At 43.2% G+C, this 22,557-nt stretch overlaps 1 protein-coding gene across 9 annotated transcripts in view; it reads right to left on the bottom strand.

Moving 5' to 3' along the window:
* Positions 1–22,557, bottom strand: part of LOC147193054 (RNA binding protein fox-1 homolog 3-like) — a 315,236-nt gene that overhangs the window by 157,095 nt on the left and 135,584 nt on the right. For all 9 annotated transcript variants that reach the window (XM_086132040.1, XM_086132039.1, XM_086132033.1 and 6 more), the window contains one exon: positions 4,459–4,561. In XM_086132040.1, the coding sequence (XP_085988166.1) occupies positions 4,459–4,480 (22 nt within the window). In that variant the 5' untranslated portion in view covers positions 4,481–4,561. The remainder of the gene's footprint in view (positions 1–4,458; positions 4,562–22,557) is intronic.

The raw sequence follows: 22,557 nt of genomic DNA, 5'->3' as shown, positions 1-22,557 counted from the left end.
GGGCGGGGGGTGAGGGGTATTATTAATAATGACCCCCCCTTCCCTCACCCATTCAAAAATGTGAAAGTGGGGAGGAAGGGGGGGGGGGGCGCCATTCAAGTTGATGTATGATCCCCGGTGGCCGAGCCGGTTTGAAGCGTGGCAGGTGATTGGAAAGTGACGCCTCTTTAAACGGTGTAATGAGCCGCAGAGGACGCCACCGCGAGGAAAGTAAAAAAAAAAACTCATCCTGCCGCACCGCCACCCACCTTGGTACTTGATTGTGATTTTGCTGAAAGGCCTCAGAATGACAATAATAGTGGACATAATTAGGAATCGATGGATTTTTTTTTTTAGAACGATGCTGCTCATCGGAATTTCATTCTGATGATCGAATCATCGGCTGATTAATTTAAGGAAATGGATCAAATAATATGGATTAAAAAAAAGTCAAAAATGCTGCTTGCAATAATGTCTTCTATGCACCCGCTCTAGTCTACACACGGCATTCTGATGAATATTGCGTTTGTGGCCGATGAATAAAACAGCAAAGCCCAGCTGCTTTTGTCCATCTCGGGGGGGGGCGGCCATTTTGTCACTTTCTGTCAAGTGAAAATGACATCACATTTGTTCCGGGCTCAGCTAACAGCTGTCACGGCTCACCTGTTTTCTGGGTTGGGTCACGTGACGCTCGCGAGCTGAGCCAAATGCAAAATTAATCAGAATACCGTGAGAAATAGAACATATTATCGTAAAGAAAACCTTTGACTTGACTTCTCCTTTAAAATGAGTACAACAATAATGACATGAAATCCAGACACATTTATTTGTCTGTTTCACGGCAAAAACATATTTTTGTTTTTTGTTGTTGTTTTTTTGGGCCGAATTAAAATAAAGTGTAGTTGCACATCCACTCCAGTAGGTGGCAGAGTGTGTGCAGCGAATATAAATGATGTTAATTGTTAATGTTATTAAAAAGTTATTCAGCAGATTTACAGTATATATACATTTTTTTTGTTTTCTTTCATGTGCAAAGGCTACAATGTAGTTTGTGTTCTTTTTGCAATTTTATAGAATTATTTATAGTCACGTAGAGAGTCAAGGGGGAAGGGGGGAGCAAAAAATGTTCTTCTTATGAGGCGAGTTGTCACAAAAAATAATTGCAGGCAGTGTTGCAAGAGCAATGCCAAGGGAGTAGGTGTGAATCCGACGGCATGCACTTCCACGAGAGGAAGGTATTAGGACTCCTGTGGTTGAGCGTGTAGCCCACTTCTGGCCAAACATCGACAACGATCGGCTAACGAGGCTAAGGCCTTGAGAAAATGGATGACGACTTGATATCTGAAGTAGTCACGATATGGATTGCGGCACTCCTCGGAGGTACGTCTGTAATGGAAAAGAAAGACGGCGCGGTCTTTGATATTTGGGCTGTTAAATCAAAGGCGAGGGGTTCCCGAGGGGCGACCGCCATGTCGGTGACACGTTGGAGTGCGGCGGCGGCGCGAGAGGGCTTCCGGCAAGGAGAGCGAGACAATTAGATAGCGGCTGGCTCGCTGGCTCGTTCGCTCGCTCTCGCTTTCTTCTCGGTGGCGTTTAAAATCAATTCATTCAGCGGACTGCTGACGCAGCCTGGCCCGGAGAGCCCAGGATTTATGGCTCCCTCTAATGGGCATGCTCCAAAGCAAAGTGCTGCCGTCAGCACTTTCCCGCCAGCGCCGCCAGCCAGCGGGCGACCCATCGTCCGACTCGCTCCTTCGCCTCGCTTGCCGGCAGCTCTTAAAGGCGCAGGGGCGCACTTACGCCCGCTGAGCGGCTCGCAAACACACGATAGGGCTGACACAACAACAGGACTCGTAAAGCTGCATGGAGCAACGTGCAGGCCTTCATCAAAACTTTGCCTGAATGAATTGCTCGCAGTTTGACGTCAATCAACTCTTGAGTTGACTTGCTTCAAATTTGGGAGCAATCTCCCAGCTGAAGTCTTTAAAGGATACCGGGAAATGAAGCCAAGAGTGCTAAAATGTTTGCTTTAAACCAAAATGGCAGAGTTCATATGTCATTTTGGGTATTTGGTTGCTTGAAACTTTCTTTGCGCGTCGTCTCACGATGGACATGTCCAACAAATTTCACCTTGCCAAGTAAAATTGGCTTCGCCGACTGGATTTGCAATACAAAACCATGAGCCGCGTTTTTATGAAGTGTTTTATGGCAAGTTCTCAAACTTCACCGACAAATTAAACACTTTGGTCATACTTTTATTTTTGCGAGGCGTCATTGAGAATTAACTTGCTATGAGCGGCCAGAAAGAAAATGTTTTTATTGATTTGAATTTGATGGATTGGTTATTTGGAACATGTTGACATTCTGGCTTGAAGACTTCAGAAGTGCTGTTCCGACTAAAACATATCAGCATACTCTATTCTAAGCGAGGACTTATTTTAACCCTGGAGAACCCAGGAACCCTTTTCTTCCTTGAAAAATGATGAATTATACATTAAATGACTGCTATATGTTCACTGAACACCCAAATATGTTTTTTCAAATATTCAATGCTTTAATCCTAATTTAGGATTAGGGCCAAATTTGACCCATTGGGATTCAGGGGTAGCATTTGAGTAGCAGAATTTATAGGGGCCAAATTTGACCCCATGGGTTCTCCAGGGTGAAAGGGCTAGCATAGCGCTCAGTGGGCGGTGGGGGTGTTGGGCGGCTCAACACCCCAAAAGGTGTGATGGCCGTGAGACCAAAATTCATTTTCAATTATCTCCATTCAAAATCCAGTCACAATTGTCAAATCCTCCCAGATGAAAACTTACTTTCAATTTTAAATCTTCCAGTGACCAAAATCCTGTCACATATTTAAAATCCAATCACAAACTGAGATTCATCACATCATAAAATGCACACTCACACAGTTTTGTCAATCAAATTCCAAGCACAATTTTAGATTTTTCAACAGGCAAAATACGATGAAGTCAAAAGCGTTGTGAGCGACTGGCTGAGACATCAGTCCAAAGATTTTTACGCTGAGGGAATATGGAAGCTCGTGGGCAGAGGGGAAAAGTGTGTGACAGTGCCGGGGGACTACGTTGGAGGAAAAAAAAAAAAAAAAGCAAGCTTCTATCTGTATTAGAAGTCCTTAGACTGAAAAATTCAGCTTAATTATAGAATGACCCTCATACTTGAACTGGCAACACAAATCCACTCACAAACACAAACAAACAAGTTTTGACTCGTCAACTGTTGCGCTTCATAAATATCTGAGTGGTGTGTGTGTGTGTGTGTGTGTGTGTGTGTGTGTGTGTGTGTGCGCACACCCCCCCAGCAACACACGCTGGAGGTTTGTCATTACGGAGGCAGGGTGGCGGTGGTGGCAATCAGAGATAATTACACTGCTTTCAAACGGCCGTTGTGACCCGCTCCCTCAGAGAAGGCGAGCAAATGGCGGCGGGCCCACTGGACCTCGTCGCCACCTGCTCAACGGCACCGCCGGGCGGCGGCGGCGGGGGATCCGTGGCGGCAAAGTAGCGCCCGTGGGCACAAGGCGCACATTAGCGACAATATGGCCACACGTGGCGGGGTGGGCGCAGCCGTTATGAGAGCGCGGGCACGAGAGCGGGATGCCGTTTTGCAAATGGGTGCTGCTGCAGCAAAATACCGCAGCGACATGAGAACGCAAACTATTGTGATTCGTTGAATGTTTGCACCAACTATGTTACCCCGCAAATGAACTAATCATCAACCGCAATTTTATTCGCTGGTCAAAATATAGTCAACATTAAGATTGATCAAGGACCACAAAAAATTTTGGAATTCATTACTCACCAAAATCCAACAACAATTTTAGATTGTCAAGGACCCAAATGCAGTCACAAATTTGAAACTTTTCATTTGACCGAAGTCCACTCACAATTTCAGATTTCTCATTAAATCTAAAATCCAATCACAATTTTTGATTGTGATTGGAAAACCCCCAAAACTCACAATTTTTAGATTCATCCTGAAACTAAATCCAAGCTCCATTTTAGATCGCCACACTAAAATCCTGTCACCAATTTGAGATTTCTCAAAGACCACTGACAATTTTTAATTCATCACAGACTAAATTACGATCATAAATTTTGAGCCATCATCAAACAGAAGCCACTCACAATTCAAGATGACAAATGGAGGTAAATTCTCTCAAAGATTTGTACGTCACAAACCCAAATCAGCAAACAATTTTAAATGTATCATCATCCAAAATCTGCTCAGAATTGAGGTTAAATTTGGGACCAAAGTCCCTTGGCAATTTCCGATTTATCACATGGTCACATTTTCACACGAGTAAAACAGGCCGAGCGTGAGGCCACAAAATGTAATTTCACACTCTTTGATTGCAATTGTACAGCACAGGATGTTGATCAGCGTGCAAATAATCACCAGCTTGTTTCACAATGGCAAAGGTGGGTTGGAGTGGATTAGGTTTGGGGGTCCTACCTGCCCAGCTGGGGGTCTCCATGTACAGGTAAAAATGGTCGGGCTGAGATTGCGTCGCTGGACTCTCTGCTGGTGCTTCGACCTCACGACGGGATGAAGAAGCCTGAAAACAGCAAGAAGACAACGTTAGTTTGGTTCCCTTCACAAGAGCAGTTCGGTTTACTAGCTTTGAAATGGGGAAGCAGCATGTGGCTCGTGACCCAAAGTTAGTTCGCACATCAACTGTGCTGTTACAAAAATGGATAAATGACTGACAAGATTGCCCTGCGATTGGCTGGCAACTGATTCAGGGTGTCCCCCGCCTACTGCCCGGAGATGGCTGGGATAGGCTCCAGCACCCCCCGCAACCCTAGTGAGGATCAAGCGGTTCGGAAAATGGATGGATGGATGGATGGACTGACAAGATTTTCCAAATAAGGGAATATTGGAAGTAAAGGCAGCCATTTGAAAGAAAGTGCAACAACATGTGTGAACGGGATGCTAGCTGGTGAACGACGACACGAATTAGCGTTTGAAAATATCGTCTGAAGCTCATCTGACCAAAAGAATAATTTTATTGGGCTGGGCAATATGGCCTTTCCCCCCTGGCTAGTCTTGATTTTTGATTCATGCTCAAAATTTGCCATTTTTGTTTCCCTCTTCTGGGATTCGCTTTGAATTTTATTTTATTTATTTATTTATTTTTTTGCGTGCCAAAGTTGATGCACAGTTTCCATGAAGCTCAAAATAAAGTTTAGGTGCATCTCCTTTCCACATTTCATCCTTGAGTCCTTGATTTGGAAAGGTACACACCTGACTCGATGCAGATGAGAAGTTTTTCTTATTACCCAAAATCCACCAAAATTTGGTTCCTAACTAAATCAACTGATACTTTGATTATTCACCCATCAAAAATGTTGATGAATACTCTAACATATTTTAGATTTGCAACTGAACCAAAAAAAAAAAATCAAGCCACAGATTTCTTTAATATTCGCTGACCAAAATCAACTCAAAAAATTTCATTTATCACAAATGAAAATTCACTCACAGCTTTAGATCAAAATCTCATCACGTTTGTATGTTAACAGAAATTACCAACCAAAATTACTGACCAGAGCCCTCTCCAAAAAAGAAAATTTGATTTATCGCCAGTCAAGATGCAGTCACAATTTTTTGAAAAATGGCAAACAAAAATGTTGATTTATCACCAATGAAAACCTCGTCACAGTTCTGGATTCATCACCTACCAAAGTCCAGTCACGTCTTGAAGTCACTCACCCACGAGAATTTTATTCATTTTAGACTACAGGCGCTTTGTTTTCTTCCATGATCCTCATCCCAAACTTCATCTTATTTTTACTCCTATGATTGATACAATTGAATTGTTAATATATTTTTTATATTTTAGCGGATTTAGTGTGCCAGAGATAATTTGTTGCTGAACATCGCGCAAGTGTCAGCGTTCACGTGCATTCACATGCACACTGGTGGTGGTGGGGTTTTTTTTTCTGCTGACTCGGGGGATGTCGGCGGTCCGCAGCCTGGCTTCGGCCCAGAAGTCTGTCCGCTGAACCGCGGCTAAGAGAGCGAGCGAACATTGATTTCATCTTGGCGAAACTCTCCGCTAGACACACACACACACACACACATATATGCACAAAAACTACCCTGCGTGCACCAAACTAATTTGTCATTTATCAAAAGTAATTAAAAGCAATTCCTTTCCCTATGCTTGATTGAGGAATGACTAATTGTCGAGTGAGGGGGATAAATAAAAGAGGGCCGAGATGAATTTTGCAGGAGGAGCAGCTAACCGGTGTAAAGAGGAGGGGCCCGACATCTGCCTCAACACGATTAGCAACCACGTGCACGTATGCTGTCGACCCAAAGGCGCTAAATAATATATTAGCGCTAGCATATTGACCGGCCCGCTTAAAAGGCTGCGTCAACACCGAAGTGGCAGCAAAAGTCGGGACGTGAGCAGATGCTGCGGCCGCGCACTAAAAAGCCTGATCGCCGCGCTTAAATACCAACAAAGCCACCTGGGAACGAGCGAAGGAAAGTTAGCATCCGATGAAAGCCGGCGGAACGGTGGCGGCGCGGCCGCTAACAACCTCCGTAAGGCCCCATTGGCTTCTGTGAGCCGGCAATGAAAATGTCAGGATTGATTCCGAGCCAGGAGGGTTGAGGGGCACGTGGTTTCGCTTCTCTTCATTTGGTCCCATTTTATAGTTAGCAGACGGTGAAAACAGGGGAATGGAGGCGCCAGCCACTAGAGGGCGAGGCTTTCACCGAATGCGACTCCACTCATCTACCATAGCAATACGTCTCACCATGCAACCAAACCTACAAAGCTGTTGTCAAATGGCGGCCACCGGCGTAACATTTAATTCACTCATTCACTGCCATGGCCTTTGGCATCTGTCAACCGGAATCCAAGCGTTCACTGCCACCCAAGAGTATCAAGGACGTTTTTCAACAGGTAGGCATGGAGGAGCCTGTCTGTGTGTTAAACTTTGACATAATTGCAATGACAGACAGACGCCCAGTAGATGGCAGCGTTACATAATTTTGGATTTGAGATCAGCACAGCTTTTGCGTGGAAGTTAAACATTAGGTGGTAATCTCGTCCCATAATGTCCGTTATGAGGGAGAGAAATGGCAGCATGTTGGAAGTAAAACAATTTTAGGAACCTCACACTGAAACACAGTATGTGTCATGGTTGCATTCATGAGAAAAGATGATCAGGGAGCGAATGGCAAAGACTCGAAAAAAAATGCTGTTGATGTTCAACTTGAGCCATGTGGTAGGTCAGTGTCCCTCAGAGTATTTGCTAGTTGTATGTCTGTAAATAAAATGATTATTTGGTCAACCAAAAAAAAATCTCAGCCTGGTTTATATTTTGTGGAGTCACAAAAGCTGAATATATTAGCGACAAAGTGACTGTTTTGCTGTTAATTTATATTTTCTTCTCCCCAGTCATCTTGTTTTCTCTGCTTTTTGATTAGAAATCACCGTTTTTGGTGGAAACCAACCCATGTTCAACTGCTTGCAATGACAGAACGGAAAAAAACGCTCGGAATTGCGTATTTTTTTTCTGGCAAGAATGAAGATTTCACTTCCTGATAAAAACTGAACATATGCAAAATTTAATCAGAATCCATTGACAAGTTTTGCATTTATAATAATCTGGATCCAGAATTTCCTGAGGTCATATCCAAGCGATAAACTAAATTTCCTTGAAATCCCATCAAAACTCGTTAGTTCAGTTTTGTCAGTCATTTTACCAGCTAAAAAGTTACAGCAAGTGAAGAGATACCCATTGTTTTTGGTGCACTGCTTCCCAAGGACGAATGGCTTAACTTTGGATCAAAATCAGCAAACAGCAAATGCAATGGACCTCCTTTGTTCAAAAACGTCCTTGGAAGAAAAATGAACGGCCCGAGGATGAACGGATTAACTTTTGATCAAGATCAGCTAACAAGAAATTTCACGTTCCTCCAAAACTTTTTCAGTTAATGGCCGTCTTACAACAATGATCTGATTTTTTTTTTATATAAGCCATACCTCAAAAATTTACAGAAATGGAAAAAGATTCAAAAGAAACATTTATGTGTAGCTTTTGGGAGCAATCCAAGGATGGACGCATTCATTTGTCAGAAGCAACTTCGTCAACAATCCTTCAAAACTTTTCAAATGATGTCCTTGTTACAACATTTTCTTGGATTCATAAAGTGAATTCAAAGATTTGTTTCGAAACACATTCAACATGTTTGAAGATATCTGCTGAAAAACGTTCAAGGACTGAATTGTGGCGCTATCGTATGTGGTGGAAGACTATTTTCCACCATTTCGGGTTTCCAGGTTTTATGGGTATGGCTAAAATGATGCCAGTCTTTGGCCCGGGACTTTGGGCCGGTGTGGTTGCTCTAGAGCCGCTCGTTGTTGGCTATTAGTGCCGGCACATCATGGAGAGAAGACCAAAAATCACGGGACAACAATAATAATAATAATAATCATCATAAAAAGTTTAATGTAACAGATGGTAGTTTTGCGCCAGCATCGGTGCTTTAGAGCGCCTTGTTGTCTGCAGCGAGTGTGCACACATCACAGCAAGGACTTGATTTGTGACAATTAGAAAACCTTGTGGGCGGCACGGTGGTCCAGTGGTTAGCACATCAAACCTCACAGTGCAGAGGTACCAGATATCGACCCCAGCTCCGGCCTTCCTGTGTGGAGTTTGCATGTTCTCACCGTGCCCGCGTGGGTTTTCTCCGGGTACTCCGGTTTCCTCCCACATTCCAAAAACCACTTGACTGCGAGAAATTCATGATCCCGTTCATTATTTTAATAGCCGCCATTTTTGGCCGCGTTCTCCCCCCAAAAGCACTGATTTATGGAGAGCGGCAACGGCGGGCGAACGGGATTTATCGTAATGTTTGCACCAGGTAGCCCGCCGCCGTATTTCAGCCTTTCACTGACAAGCCATTAAAACGCGCCACTGATTAAACAACCACGGCGCGCTCGGCCAACAAACTGACAGCACGCGTATGTGTGTGTAGGGGGGTGTGGGGGGGTTTGGAGGCTGAGGTCATCGGGCACATACAATTTATATTTTTCACGGTCCAATCAATTTGGTCAATTTTGACCCCGTGTTAACCCAAGCGAACCAACACATCTGTCTGCGACGCCTCTTTTTTCCTATTGGCAGTGACAACGTAAACAGGAAATTATCCGGGTGTACTGTGCATTTATTGAAGATACTACCTAATCTTTTGAGATTATGTGATCTACCAACCAATCGATCAACCAACCTAATCTAGAGAGTTTACATAATCTATTTTGTGAATTTATGTACCGACTACTGTACAGTACTTACCGACCTAATCGATTTACCTGAAAAAGATTGACATGAGGAGGAGAGGGGCATTATGGGTATGGTAGTCTTCAGTTGGCAACATGTGCCGGATAATTGAACGATTTATGTGAAAAAAATTTTTTTTTGCTGTTTTAAATGTTGCGCAAGGAACTAACAAATGATCAGCGTAATCAGTGTTTTTTGTGGTGTTCGCAGGGTACATTTTACGTGTAAACGTCGCGGTAGTGAAAAATTATTTCTAATTGATTTTGGAGCAGCGCTAGTCGCGTCCGGGCAGCCGTCGTCGGAACGCTTTCAACAGCCGGCATCGACGGCGCACTGGCTCGCTCGGGTCGACTATTAAATCTAATCAAGCGCTTTCTTTGGGCTGAACGGCGTTTTCAAATTTGAATAGCAAGCGACACGTGTTCCTTCGATTAGCTCACGGCGCCTCTCAATTATGTTCCCTCGTCGGCCGCTTGTCGGACGCTAATGAAGATGAAACGCTTTCATTTTGACACTTAATTAGTTCATAATTAAGCAAGGTGCGCCGCGCCACTCACCATGCTGTTTTTTTTTTAATCAAACTGTTCTCTGCATTACCTAAAATGTTCAATATTTTGCATATTACAGATCACTGGAATGTCAAGGTGCTTCTAGTGTTGCATTCCTTTCACCAAGACAGCATGGGAATCGTCTTGCTCGTAGGTTAAGTATCAAAACACAACTTTTAATCTTCAGAATGAATCAAATTTATTCCCCAAAAAATGATGAAAAAAACCCGACAACAAAAGACTTTATATTCTGATGAGATTAATATTTTGAGTGGTATATAAACTATTTTAAACGTCCAACTCCTGCAGGCTCTTCTGCCAAAAACATTCTGGCCGTGAATTTAAAAAAAAAAAGTATTTTGGAGGAACAAATAGCATTATTTTAAAAGATTCAAGTGACACATTTTTAAAAGAAACAAAGCAGTATTTTTATGAGAAAAATATAAAAATAAAATTCGCATATTTAGGAAGTGATGTCCCCGCCCCAAAAAAATGTTAGTCTTATGAGAAAAATCATATGAAATTTAAGTCATTATTCGTATTATAATGAAAATGAGGTTGGTCAATTTTTTTGAAGAAGAAAGTCAAATTTAATTCAAGAAATTATGAGAACAGACTTTTTTTTTTTTTTAGATAAGCAATATTAAAATTGTCCACCCAAAAAAATATTCTTGGACAAATGATCTATTTTTGAGGAAGAACATAAGTTATCTGATGAGAATAAAGTTCAATTCTTTTTCGAGAGAGAAATTATTAATTTTATGTGGATACATTTGGACATTTTTTTTTACATTAGAAAATAATGAATACATTTTACAGTACCTTCCTATTGGAAGAAGGAGGCGCTCGATTCGTTAACGTGTGGAAGGCGGCGGTGGCGGGATCAATGCGCCGACCAGCGTTTCAACGTGCCCTTTATCATGTTAATATGATTCGCATTGATGGAAGCCTTTTTCACGCCCGACTTTCCGTATCGACGGCGGTCGGAACGCCATCGCTCTTGACGGTCATCCGCTTGCTGGATGTCGCCCTCAATGTTCCCCCTCAACGATATCTCCCCCACCCCTCTCCCCATCCTCCGCCGTCTGTCCATCCATTTTCAAATCCGCTTATCCTCACGCGGGTCAGTAGAAGACATGAAAGTATTTCATGTTGATGCACGGAGGCTTCAGCGTGCTATTATTTTTATTGACTGCATATTTATATTTACAACATCCGACGTGTTCATGTGTATATGTAAAGCTTACAGTGGCAGCAAAAATGTGATACTTATAGGTACACATGCACACATACAATTCCACAAGTTATATATAACAGGCGGTTAGGCGCATGTTCCCTATCAGCACTCGGGAAGTTATTACTAAGTTATTACGTTATTCTTCAATTTTTGAGAAGGGAGGTAAGAATGAGACTGGTTTCCAATCATGGTCAGCAGAAACCTGCACAATCTAATGACATGACAGCACCTTTTGGGAGTTATTTGAACATTCAGCCCCCATAGGCAGTTTTCACTCAGCCGCATGAAATTTGGTAGACGTCGATCATGAGTTGACCCTCCAAAAAAGTCTCAAGAAGCTGTTTGGTTTCAAACAAACATTTTAGAATCAAAGCACCCACCCAGACTCTTTTTAAAATTCAGCCCCCGCAGGGATAATTTCACAAAGCAACATCAGATTTGGTAGACACATGTATTATGAGTAGACTCACAAAAAGTCTCAGGAAGCTTTTGTGGAGAAGACACAGGAAATTTGCCATTTTGGTTTGAAGCAGACACCTAAGGGTAAAAAATGTCACCCTCTGAAGACAATTTGATTTCGTAACATCAGATATAGTAGATCTGTCGACTATGAGCAGACCCACAAAAATTTGAAAAAGTAAAATGCCTGAGAAAAAATACATGAAGTCAGCCATTTTGGTTTCAAACAAACATTTTAGAATCAAAGCACACACCCAGAATCTTTTGAAAACTCAACACCCACAGGTATAGTTTCACAAAGCAACATCAAATTTGGTAGACACATGTATTATGAGTAGACCCACAAAAAGTTTCAAGAAGCTATTGTGGAAAAGACACAGGAAATGTGCCATTTTGGTTTTTGGCAGCCATCTAAGGTTAAAAAAAATTTCACCCCCCCTTCGGACAATTTGATTTAGTAACATGAGCTATACTACATTTGTTGAGTATGAGCAGACCCACAAAAATTTGAAAAAGTAAAATGCCTGGACAAAAGACACAGGAAGTCGGCCATTTTGCTTTGAAGTGGCCATTTCGGTGAAATTTGATCAGTTCCAGGAGTCATGCTCGGCACGTGGGTGATGCTAAATTGCAAAATGTTTTGACTTTTCATCATTGTGTGTGTAAGACGTGAGAGATCATTTGTCACAAAAAAGAAAAAGCTCAACAATGCCAGAAATGCGTGTGTAATGAAGTCCCCCCCCCCCTCACCCTCACCCCGAAGGGATTCCTCGACACCCCCTGCAGGCAGAGAGCATTTCCTGGCAGTCTAAGAAGTGGAAAGCAGAGTAATTTTCTGCCTTTAAGAGCCGTGCAGCAGCTGCTGCGAGCTTCCCGGCTGCCAACTGTTTTAGCAGCACGAGCAATTAAATGCGAGAGCAGAGCGGCCGTCATCGGCGTGGCTTAGGTTGATGCGCCGACTGACGCGAGCTCGTCCAATCGCACGCCGCCTCATAAAACATCTCAATTAGAGGCCAGCGGAACCGCCCGGCAAAACATCGAGCCCATGGGTCCCCCGTTTGAGGCAGGCGACCAATCCTCTCCGCTGCTGCCAATGCCAGAGATTTGTTACAAAACACCGCAATTAGTCATCTGGCGAGTTCGCTTCGCAGTTTTGTAACACGCAGTCATCCTGCGGAGTCTCGGAGGGTTTCGCAATAACTCGCTGAAACGTGCCGGCGGATTTTTTGGCGGGGTTACTGCAACATTTGGTTTGGATCTGTAAAGTCGGCTAGATGGTGTTCCTTTGCTTTATACAGTACATCACATACCACATTCTGCACCAAATTACAGCAAACCATTTTTTAAAATAAAACAGGCTTACTCAAATGCCCATATGGTAAATCTGCAGTAACTACTTTTCTATCGTTATTGTTGAAAAAATAAATAAATAAAACACCCCCGCTTTCACTTTCACATAATGCCGCATAACAATGTGAATATATCATGTCTAGCAGGAGACAAACAAACAATAAAAGCCCTCCAACGTTTTTGATGTCTTTGATGTCATTTCCTGAGTGTGGCGCTTATGATGGTTTCTTCAATGGCATACCGAGGCTGCATAATATACCGCATCCCCCCCCCCCACCCCACCTAGAAAGTGAAACGTTAAATATGTAACGTAGCGTGTATGTGTGTTGTGAAAGTGTGTCTAGTGATAATGTCATGGTTGTTTTTTTCCTCAGCGTAGACTTGTTGGGCCGAGTTTTCGTCGAGTGGCCTCTGGGCTTGTCGCCCTTTGAAGCTTTAAAAGTGCCCCGCCCCCCCCCCCCCGAAATAAATAATTAAATGAATACAGCTCCGCATTGTTGTTATTTGTGCTTGAAATTCTATGGCTTCCAGCATTCAGGAGATGTAAACGACGGGCCAAAAAAGGTTTTCGCGCATTTACCTTTGGTGAGATGCATTGAAAATGTGCAAGCGGCGCTTTGTGAAGCCGACGCCGCGGATTGTGCGCGTGCAGGTTGAGGCCAAGTCAACGCTTGAATGGAGCTGCTGAAATCTTTTTCAAACGTTACCCGCCCCCCCCCACCCCCGAGTCACTTACGAGAGTGAAGATAATTGACGTGACTCGAGCAAGCCATTTGGAATCACTCTATCTTTCGAAATGTCGAGGTCAATTCGTGAACAGATTCAACTGAAGTCAATGCGTATCTAGTGTGAGATGAATCCAATGAGCGGATGGGCTAAGTGAAGGTTTTTACACAGCATGAGAGTCTGCCCCTTATTGCGTCTTACTTAGTTTCATGATGTGATTGATTGAATTGGTCAGTGAGCGAACCGATTCAACAGAATCTTCCGAGTCCACGAAACTGAGTGATTGAGCCGTTTCAATGGAAATCGTCCAAGTACTTGGTGTATCTGCTGAGTCAGACAACTGAATTGGTTAGACCAGGGGACGGCAACCCAAAATGTTGAAAGAGCCATATTGGACCAAAAAAAAAAACAAATATGTGTGGAGCCGCAAAAAATTTAAAGCCTTAAATAAGCCTTATAATATGTTAGCTATATTAGCCTTCTATCAAAATGACTAAGTTGGCTACAAATACACAACGAGCCTTCATGATTAAATGCTTTTTTTCCCCCCTGCAGAGCAAGAGTGCCCAACCTTTTGAGATCTACTTTTTGATCAACCAACCTCCCACGATCAACCCGTTAACACACACGCGTGCATCCGCACGCACTTACACACGTATGCCATCATGAGCAACAAATGATCGAGGCATGGGACGCACTTTTGCAGCGTGGTAACTATCGTAGATGACGCGTACTGTTTAAAAATGCTTCTCTCTGCGATCCAGATTCCCATTCTTTTCCGGGAACCCTCTGTGAATTGTACATGAAACGCCTTTTTTTTTTGTTTGGTTGGTTTTTTTACCTGCCTGGCTTCCCATCCTGCTAATATAAACATGCGTCGCAGGCTAAGACGCAAAATCCTCGTTGACAGAAATTTTGACATTTAAGATTTATTCCCAACGTTTTTACAGCATTGGAAAACGTTCAGAATGTTTGTGTCATGTTTGTCCTCCGACAGAAACCGTATTAAAACAAAACATATTTGCCTCCCCCATCTTTTTTTGGGGATAAAACTCCAGGGAGCCACTAGGGCGGCACCAAAGAGCTGCATATGCACGTTTGATGTGCGAGGCAAATAAAATTAATGTGTTAGACATAAATGCATTGTTCTTTTTTTTTTTCAAACAATGTTTTTGTAAAAATAGTAGAATTAACCCTTTCAGGGACAGCGGTCACTACAGTGGACAGTATACCATGTTATCAGGTTACATCCCTGTATCCACCAGTTGGGTGTTAGCGTCTCGTGAGAAGCATTCAAACAAGAGAAAAAATCTGCCACCGTTTTGAGAGTGAAACCTTTAAAAAGTTGATCAAAGATGCCAGTGAAAAGTCTTCAGTTTTTGGCACTCGCCATTGAGCATCCAGCTGCACGCGTGGATGATAAAACATGTAATTCACATTTTCAAATCTTTTTTTTTTTTTTCTCTCCTGTGCAACTTGGCAAGTTTTCACATCCATGGCATGGCGGCACATTAAATCCCAGCTGGTCATTGAGCGCGTGCCCGACGGCCGCCAGTAGACATGAAATTAAAAGGCCCGCTACTGGCAATATATAATACTATATACACATGTGTGTACGTGAAATCATGCGCTATGGGAATTAATGTACAGATGAAGATAATATATGACACATGAAATATTCAGTGTTATTATTAATGGAGTTTACATTAGATACACGCATACAGTCTTTTCCCTGTACTCACCCGAGCCAACTAGGCATAGCAATTTCTGGAGAAATTGTGTGTGAATGTGAAAATGCTGAAAGAAAAAACTACGGAAACATGTGGAATGATAGCAACATGGAATGACGTTGAATGACTCCGGTGAAAATGTGAAACATGATGGTGAAAACAGCTGGATGGATGGATACTTGTGAAGGTCGCTGATACCATTAACAACCACAAGAGGGCACTCTTGTGGCCATTTCATGATCGGGGACGAAAAGGGATGAATGGCTAACAGAATGTTGTACTGTAAAATGCATTTACGACAATCCTATGTTTTTCGTAAATGCTTTGCATGAATTGAGATGGACTGTTTTACACACAATCTAAAGTCACAGTCATCAAAGTTTGTTTCAAAAGACAACATATACCACACATACCTGTATAATCAAACATATACAACAGTTTATTTGGTGCCCGTCATTGTCAGACCCTACTTTACCCTAACATTTGTAAAAAAATATATATTTTAAACACAATTAGAATCACAACTGCAGCCCCCTGAAAGATATTAAGAAAAAGTCAACTGGAAAAAGAGAAAATGAAGATGCAGTGCAGTAGGTTGTGCACTACTGAAAACTACAAGGACTGCCAGAATAACAAGAAGGGGGGGGGGGGGCGTTTCCTAATCAATTCACTTTTTATCTGAGTTTGTTTGTTTGTTTGTTTGTTTGTTTGCTTTGATAGCCACACAAAGAAAACCAAACAATAGAAAACGTTCACTTTAAACTAACAAAGACTCAACATACCTTTGCTCCATAAACAAGACACAAATTCATCAATAAAATGTCATCAAGTAGGAGGCGCACTTAATGCGCATCTCTGTCATCTGTCTCCCGAACACCTGCGAACCCGGGGAACCGCAATGCCCACTTCCCCCACCCACCTCACCCCACCCCTAAACCCCCCTGCTGGGCAAAGTTCTCCGAGCTGCTAATGACGCGTATGATGGCCTGGCAGGCCGTCGTTTGGGCTGCATTAGCAGGACAAGCAATCGTTGGAGGTGTCACTTGATAATGCCCCCCCATACCCCTCACGAGAAAAAAAAAAAAAAAAAAGCGGCCCTCACAGACCCTTCGCTCTTGGCTGGGGTAATTAATTGGGGGCGCTCTGCCCCAAAGATTTCCAATGGCGGCGCGGGCGATGACCGCGGAAGACCTACGACACCATCGATCGCTCGCAAAGTGAGAAATGCATTGGACTCCGGGTCCACATCTTAATGGCGGCGCTATTGATGCTACCTGCCAAAACGGCCGCGTATTGATGCCTGCGCACATCCACAATGAGCTCCGCAGGGAGATAGCTGCGGCCACCCGCCGTAAATAACGTGAGCCGCCGGTCGGCGGGGGGGGGCCGGCTCATTCTAGGATGGCGAAGAGAGTCAGGGTTGGATCCATACTCCTCAGGGCCGGAGCGTGTGGCAATTACAAAGGGTGATTAGCTAAACGGGCCTGATTGGAGGAATTTGATTAGGCGTTGATGAAAAGTGGAACCGGCGAGGATGCCGAGCGGTACCGCGTCGACCCCCATTAAAAACGATAAATCCCCCGACCCTCATTTTCACACCGCGACAAACCGGGAATTAGTTGCCGTTGCACCTGGCCGGGCTGAAATGAACAAAAAGTTTTTTGTTTTTTCTAAGTATTTTGGCAAAGCACTCATTAGACCGATAAATCCTGCGACCCTCACTTTTTCCAGCCGCAACAAACTGAATTAGTTGCAGAACAACCTGGCCAGGTTTCCTCCTCCCAACGGAGCTACAAACGTGAAGCACCCCCCCGCCAACCCCTGCGCAAATGCCCCCCACCCAACACCACAACGTTAGCAATAAACGAACGATCTCCTGGCTAGGCAGCGACGGCCCCCAGACAAGACAAATGCTCCAACGGGAGAGGAGCCGAGCACACCAATAAAGCAATCGATGCTAACCCCATCCCGGCGGCCTCGCAGGCGTCTCCCCAATGAAGAGAGAAGAAGAACAAGAAGAAGAAGGGGAGGATGAGGAGGAGGCTATGAGGTGTAAATAAATAAACCTCAAAGCCGCCAGGTTGGACGCCGCGCGCCGCAAAATTGCAAAACAGAAAATTTGGTTACAGGAGGCTGAGATGACTCATCTGTGGACAGCCGCTGCCTGGCACACCCGCGTCTTGACATCAAAAGGAGGAAGTTGGACAAAGGGGAAAACTGTTGCCCCAAAATGTGGGTGTTCACAGCCTGTGCTGCCACCCGAGGTACAACTCAAAGCTTGACCCGACACAAAAAACATTCAGCTCCTGTGGTTCTGGTTCCTTTAAAACTCGCTCAAATGCTATCAATCTTAATCCCTTGTATGAATTTGGAGCCACAGGCACTGCCAGGCTTCGGGCTGGCGTGGCTGACTTAGAGCGCCTCGTTGTTGGAAAAGCCACCGGAGGAGTTTCAGTGGATTTGATTTTGCTGCTTAAACATGTCGTTATGTCAGCATAAGAAAGATGCTTAGACAAAGTCTAGCATCCATTTTTTCAGGTGCTATTAACTAGAGCAGGGGTGTCAAACTCATTTGACATTGTGGGCCGCATATGGCCTCAGCAGATGTCAAGTGGGCCGGACCATTAAAATTATACCATACTCTGCCAAAAAATATCCAAAATATCATGTGTTTCCTTTGTTTTGGTTTTGTGAAGTGCAAAAACATTTGGAAAATGTTGACATTTCATGAATATATCTTTTATAAAACATTTCACGAAACACCTTGGATTTCCTTTGACAAATGTGCAACTTACTTTGATCATTTATGCATTGCAACTGATGCCACTGATTGTACAGAGGCACAAAACTTTTAACAGGTAATTGCTATTGAAAAATATAGTCGTGCATTTTAAGATGAAACAAGATTTCTAAAGAAAGGAAATTTTGAACCATTTACACATGTGCAAATAAAATCTAAATGTAATCCCTGCCTGCACTTTACAAACTAAAGATAAAACAGTCCTCCCCCTAGCGGATAATCCATGAATTGCATTTTATTAAAATGATTCATTCCGTGTCTTTTATGCATTTTTTTTTCACATTTAAATTGTCCTGCGGGCCTGATCAATCCTCCTTGGGGATCGATTCTGGCCCTCGGGCCGTATGTTTGACACCCCTGAACTAGAGGGATGTGACGACAGTCGTGCAGGGTGTTGTTTCAGGGCATTCGGCCGAGACCGCTCGAGAGCCACACACGGACTTGATTCTTCATGATTTTGAATCCTCATTTTACATACTTGGCAGTTTAGTTTTTTTTAAGTGACTCCAAAATCAACATAAAAAAGACTTGCGTGCCCACGACGGCGGTTACGATTCCATTCATACATTGCTCAAATGTCAACGATTGCTACGACTTAATCTCTCGTATGAACTTTTGGGTGCCGCATGGCGAGGAATACATTACGCTTGAGCAATGTCGTGCTGCACCGCGTCGTGGTGAACTTTACATCCTCATCGAACGCCTCACGTGACACGCTGCCATTTTGAACGTCGTGCCGCACCACGACACCGTACCGGAAAACTGAAAGAAGGGTTCAAAATAAATAACAAGCACCCCCGTCCTCCCTGGAGGGAACCCAAATTCCACTCAGCGCTACAACCTTGCCCGGGGGAAGAAAACAGCGGACGGAAAAGTGCTGCATTTGGATTATTTTGTGTGTCCCGTTCAAATTTGATGACACATTGTACTTGCTCTGCCTGCTCAGTGGTCGTCACTGTCAAGAACTTTTGGGTCGAACACAACTGCAGCTCTCAGCGGGACCCAAAAAGTTGTTGGAGAAAAGTTTGTGATGGAATCAGGGATGCTTAGGTCCGCACCTTCCAAGTGGCTTCAACCTCAGCATGTGGCCCTTGGAGGCCCTTTTACCAGACCATCGGGCCCGCATGGGGCCAGAAGCTTTGATGAAGCTTCAAAAGAGGACCAAACCTCTTGAACTACTTGCCACCTTATTCTGAATTTGTTTCTGCTGAAAGTAAACAAAGGTAACCAATGAAAACAGAAAGAGCAGATTTAAGTATATGTGGTAATACTGCTATAGGTCCGACGTACAGTATTTTGGCACCTTTTGGTGCGCTCTGTGATTATAAGGCAAGTACACAGAATTTTCATGAAACCGACACATTAAGCCAAATTCATTCTGATCAGTGAAACTTGTGTCAAGGGCTCATTTTGATTTTACATTTTTTAAGGGGTACCAATAAGTGAATTTGCACCCAAGTAGCTTCTTCAAACCAAAATGGCCAACTTCCAGTTGTTGGCATGGGTGCTTGCGACTTATTCGCCTGTGCTGTCATGATAAACATTCCACCCACCAAATTTCATGTTGATCAGTGAAACTAGTGTCGAGGGCAATTTAATTGTTTTTCTAATTTCCCAGAGGGCACCAAAACGTGAATTTGCCCAAAATGCCAAAACCAAAATGGCCGACTTCCTGTTGACTTTCGGCATGGGTGCTTGTGATTTTTTTCGCCTGTGCTGTCATGATAAACATTCAACCCACCAAATTTCATGTTGATCAGTGAAACGAGTGTCCAGCGCAATTTCATTTTTTTTCTGATTCCCAAGCGGGCACCAATACTTGAATTTGCCCCAAATGCCAAAACCAAAATGGCTGACTTCCTGTCTTGCCTCGGTAAAACTCTTTAGTGCTTCCTGTCATGACTGACACCATCCACTCAATTTTATGATGACAGGTGAAACTGGTATGGGGAGCTCATTTTGTACGCGCGCATATGCTCCAGTGCGCTGATGAAACGGACCCGCCTTCTTTGAACTGTCAATCAAGCTGACAAAGACTTTTGAAACAGAGACTTTCTTTCCCGGATGAAAAGAACTCACTCGCCGAGGTCATTGAGGGCCACTGTCCCGCTCTAGTCTTCTACTAGAGTGTTAATAAGGACCACTTCACAAGTCCATTTTCTGGCTTTGATGAGGGAACAAATTGAGTGATTGCCCGGTCAAATCAAATTAGCCTTGCGCGGAGTCCTTTCTTTCCTGCTTTTTTTTTTTTTTTTTTTTCTGGATGAGACACAGCCGATGGGACACTTTGCACTCACGATGAGGCTAATACGATGGAAAGAGCGCCGAACTACGGGACAACTGCCATTGCACTTAGATGCTCATTTGTGCAGAATCAGTTCAAGTTTTTTGTTTTTTCTATTTTTAGCATTTTTGGGGTGGGGGGTTAAACATATTAAATAAAAGGTAAAACATTTCTGTGAAATAACTGTGATGTATTCTGATTATTATTCTCATATTGAGGCGGGTGCCTTGACAAAAAAAAAAAAAGATGCGAGGGGCCAAACGCACTGCGCTATGGGGACGCTTTCACTCTTGATAAAACTAACAAAAATAATCATCTCAAGAAAACGTTTGGGTGTATAAATGTGCTTTTGCGCCGACTGTTTAACTCAAGTGCTTGCTGTTTTTGTCCCGCTCCAATCTTGTTGTGCCTTCTACACACACACACACACACACACACACAAAAGAAAAACCGCAAACGCGCCTTGGCTCGACAATTTGCATCCAAATCAGATTTTCTCACTCGTCGAGAGGAAGCGAGCGAAAGGTTTTGTGAGTAAAAATGTGTCGCGCAGAGTAAATAAACGCTCACTGAAAGGAGGCGCGGCGGAGGGGGGGGCTGTTAGAAGTGAGGGAGAAGTGTCACTGGAAAAATGAAAAATAAAAAGAGTCCATTGTCGTGTTTGCAGCAAGCAAGCAGTGTGAGAAGTGATAATTAACCGGTAATTAATTTGCTGCTCTTTATCTGAGAGAAATGTGTGCTCCGCAAAAGATTAGCGCAGCTTTTTAATAAAAGCGGCGCCAATAGCAGACGGGTTGGATTTTTCCCTCTTTCCGCCCACCACAAATAAGACGCTTTGTTTATATCACGAAAGCAGCAATTCATCCCAATTAGAGGCCAAATGGATCAATATTTCGAGGGCTTTTCCCAGAATAAAAAAGTCCACCAAATTTGGTGTTCATCTTGGTGAACATTTACGTTTGGGTTGCGAACTTAAGGCTCAAAAATTGATTTTGTAGCACCAGCTTAAAAGAAAAACTTTTGAGGTGAAAATTTAATCCACTAAGGCAGCTCATGAGATTTGATAGTATTAGTTATTATTTTTACTATACTATTAGTAGACCCACAAAGAAAGGCACAAATAGCCATGTGTGAGAAGAAACAGGAAGTTTGCCATTTTGGTTCAAAGCAGCTATTTCTGAGTAATAAAACAAAAACCACATGGACTGTAATAGCTTAACACATGATTTCTTTGTAAACTCGATGACACGGGAAGACATCGGCCGTTTTGAAGCGGCTATTTTAGATGGACTCAAACATGAAATTTGGTGGGCACATCAATCATGAGCAGACCCACAAAAAAGTCGCCGGGAGCTTAGCCTGAAAAGACACAGGGGGTCTGCCATTTTGCTTGGCACCATTTTCGGGTCATTTTGGTCAAGAAAAAAAAAAAACCCTCACGCTAAATATTTTGTTTGTTCGCTTCCAAATTTGAACAATGTACAAAGAAAGACAAAACTCGTTCAAATGCAAGTGATTTAAGATTTAAATGTGTCCCTTAACGTGTGCATGGCATCTAAAATCACCATAAATAAAATCAACTCATGACTCTCATTTCCCCGCCCATTTTATTTAATATTTTACACAGAAGACAGGAGAGGAAAAGCACCTTACAGAAAGAGGACAAATGTTTGGTTGTCACTTTTCAAAAGCCTTTGTTTAGTGAAAGAAAATGAAAAAAAGAACCTTCGACCTGTCGACCTGCGGTTGCGTTCTGCTGCTGTAATCAGACCCTTTCATGATCAAATGAGTACGTTTTTGCACCAAAAAAATAAAAAAATAAAAAATGCTGACTTGTGAGTGGCAATCATTTCCTGGCCTGCAAATCCTTTCGTCCACTCTTATTAATAAGACAGGATGTGAACCTCTCATTAAGAGCGCGACTTCCTGAGATGATCCCATTCAAGTGTGTGTGTGTGTGTGTGCGCGTGTATATGAGAGATGAAGTACAAACACGAAGAAGAACCAAATACGGCTTCAAATGCCTTAATGTGTGTTTCACAGCCTGGTTTCAAGAGGCTTTTTGTGTGACCAATCGAGATGAATGCGTGTGCCGGAATTGTTGGCAATCGGACGCAT

The sequence above is a fragment of the Hippocampus guttulatus genome, chromosome 16, assembly GCF_054856545.1.
Source record: "Hippocampus guttulatus isolate MCC_2025c chromosome 16, RoL_Hgut_1.0, whole genome shotgun sequence".
Classification (NCBI taxonomy): Eukaryota; Metazoa; Chordata; class Actinopteri; order Syngnathiformes; family Syngnathidae; genus Hippocampus; species Hippocampus guttulatus.
Note: the sequence above shows the minus strand (reverse complement) of the source record. Positions and strands in the feature narration are given on the sequence as shown.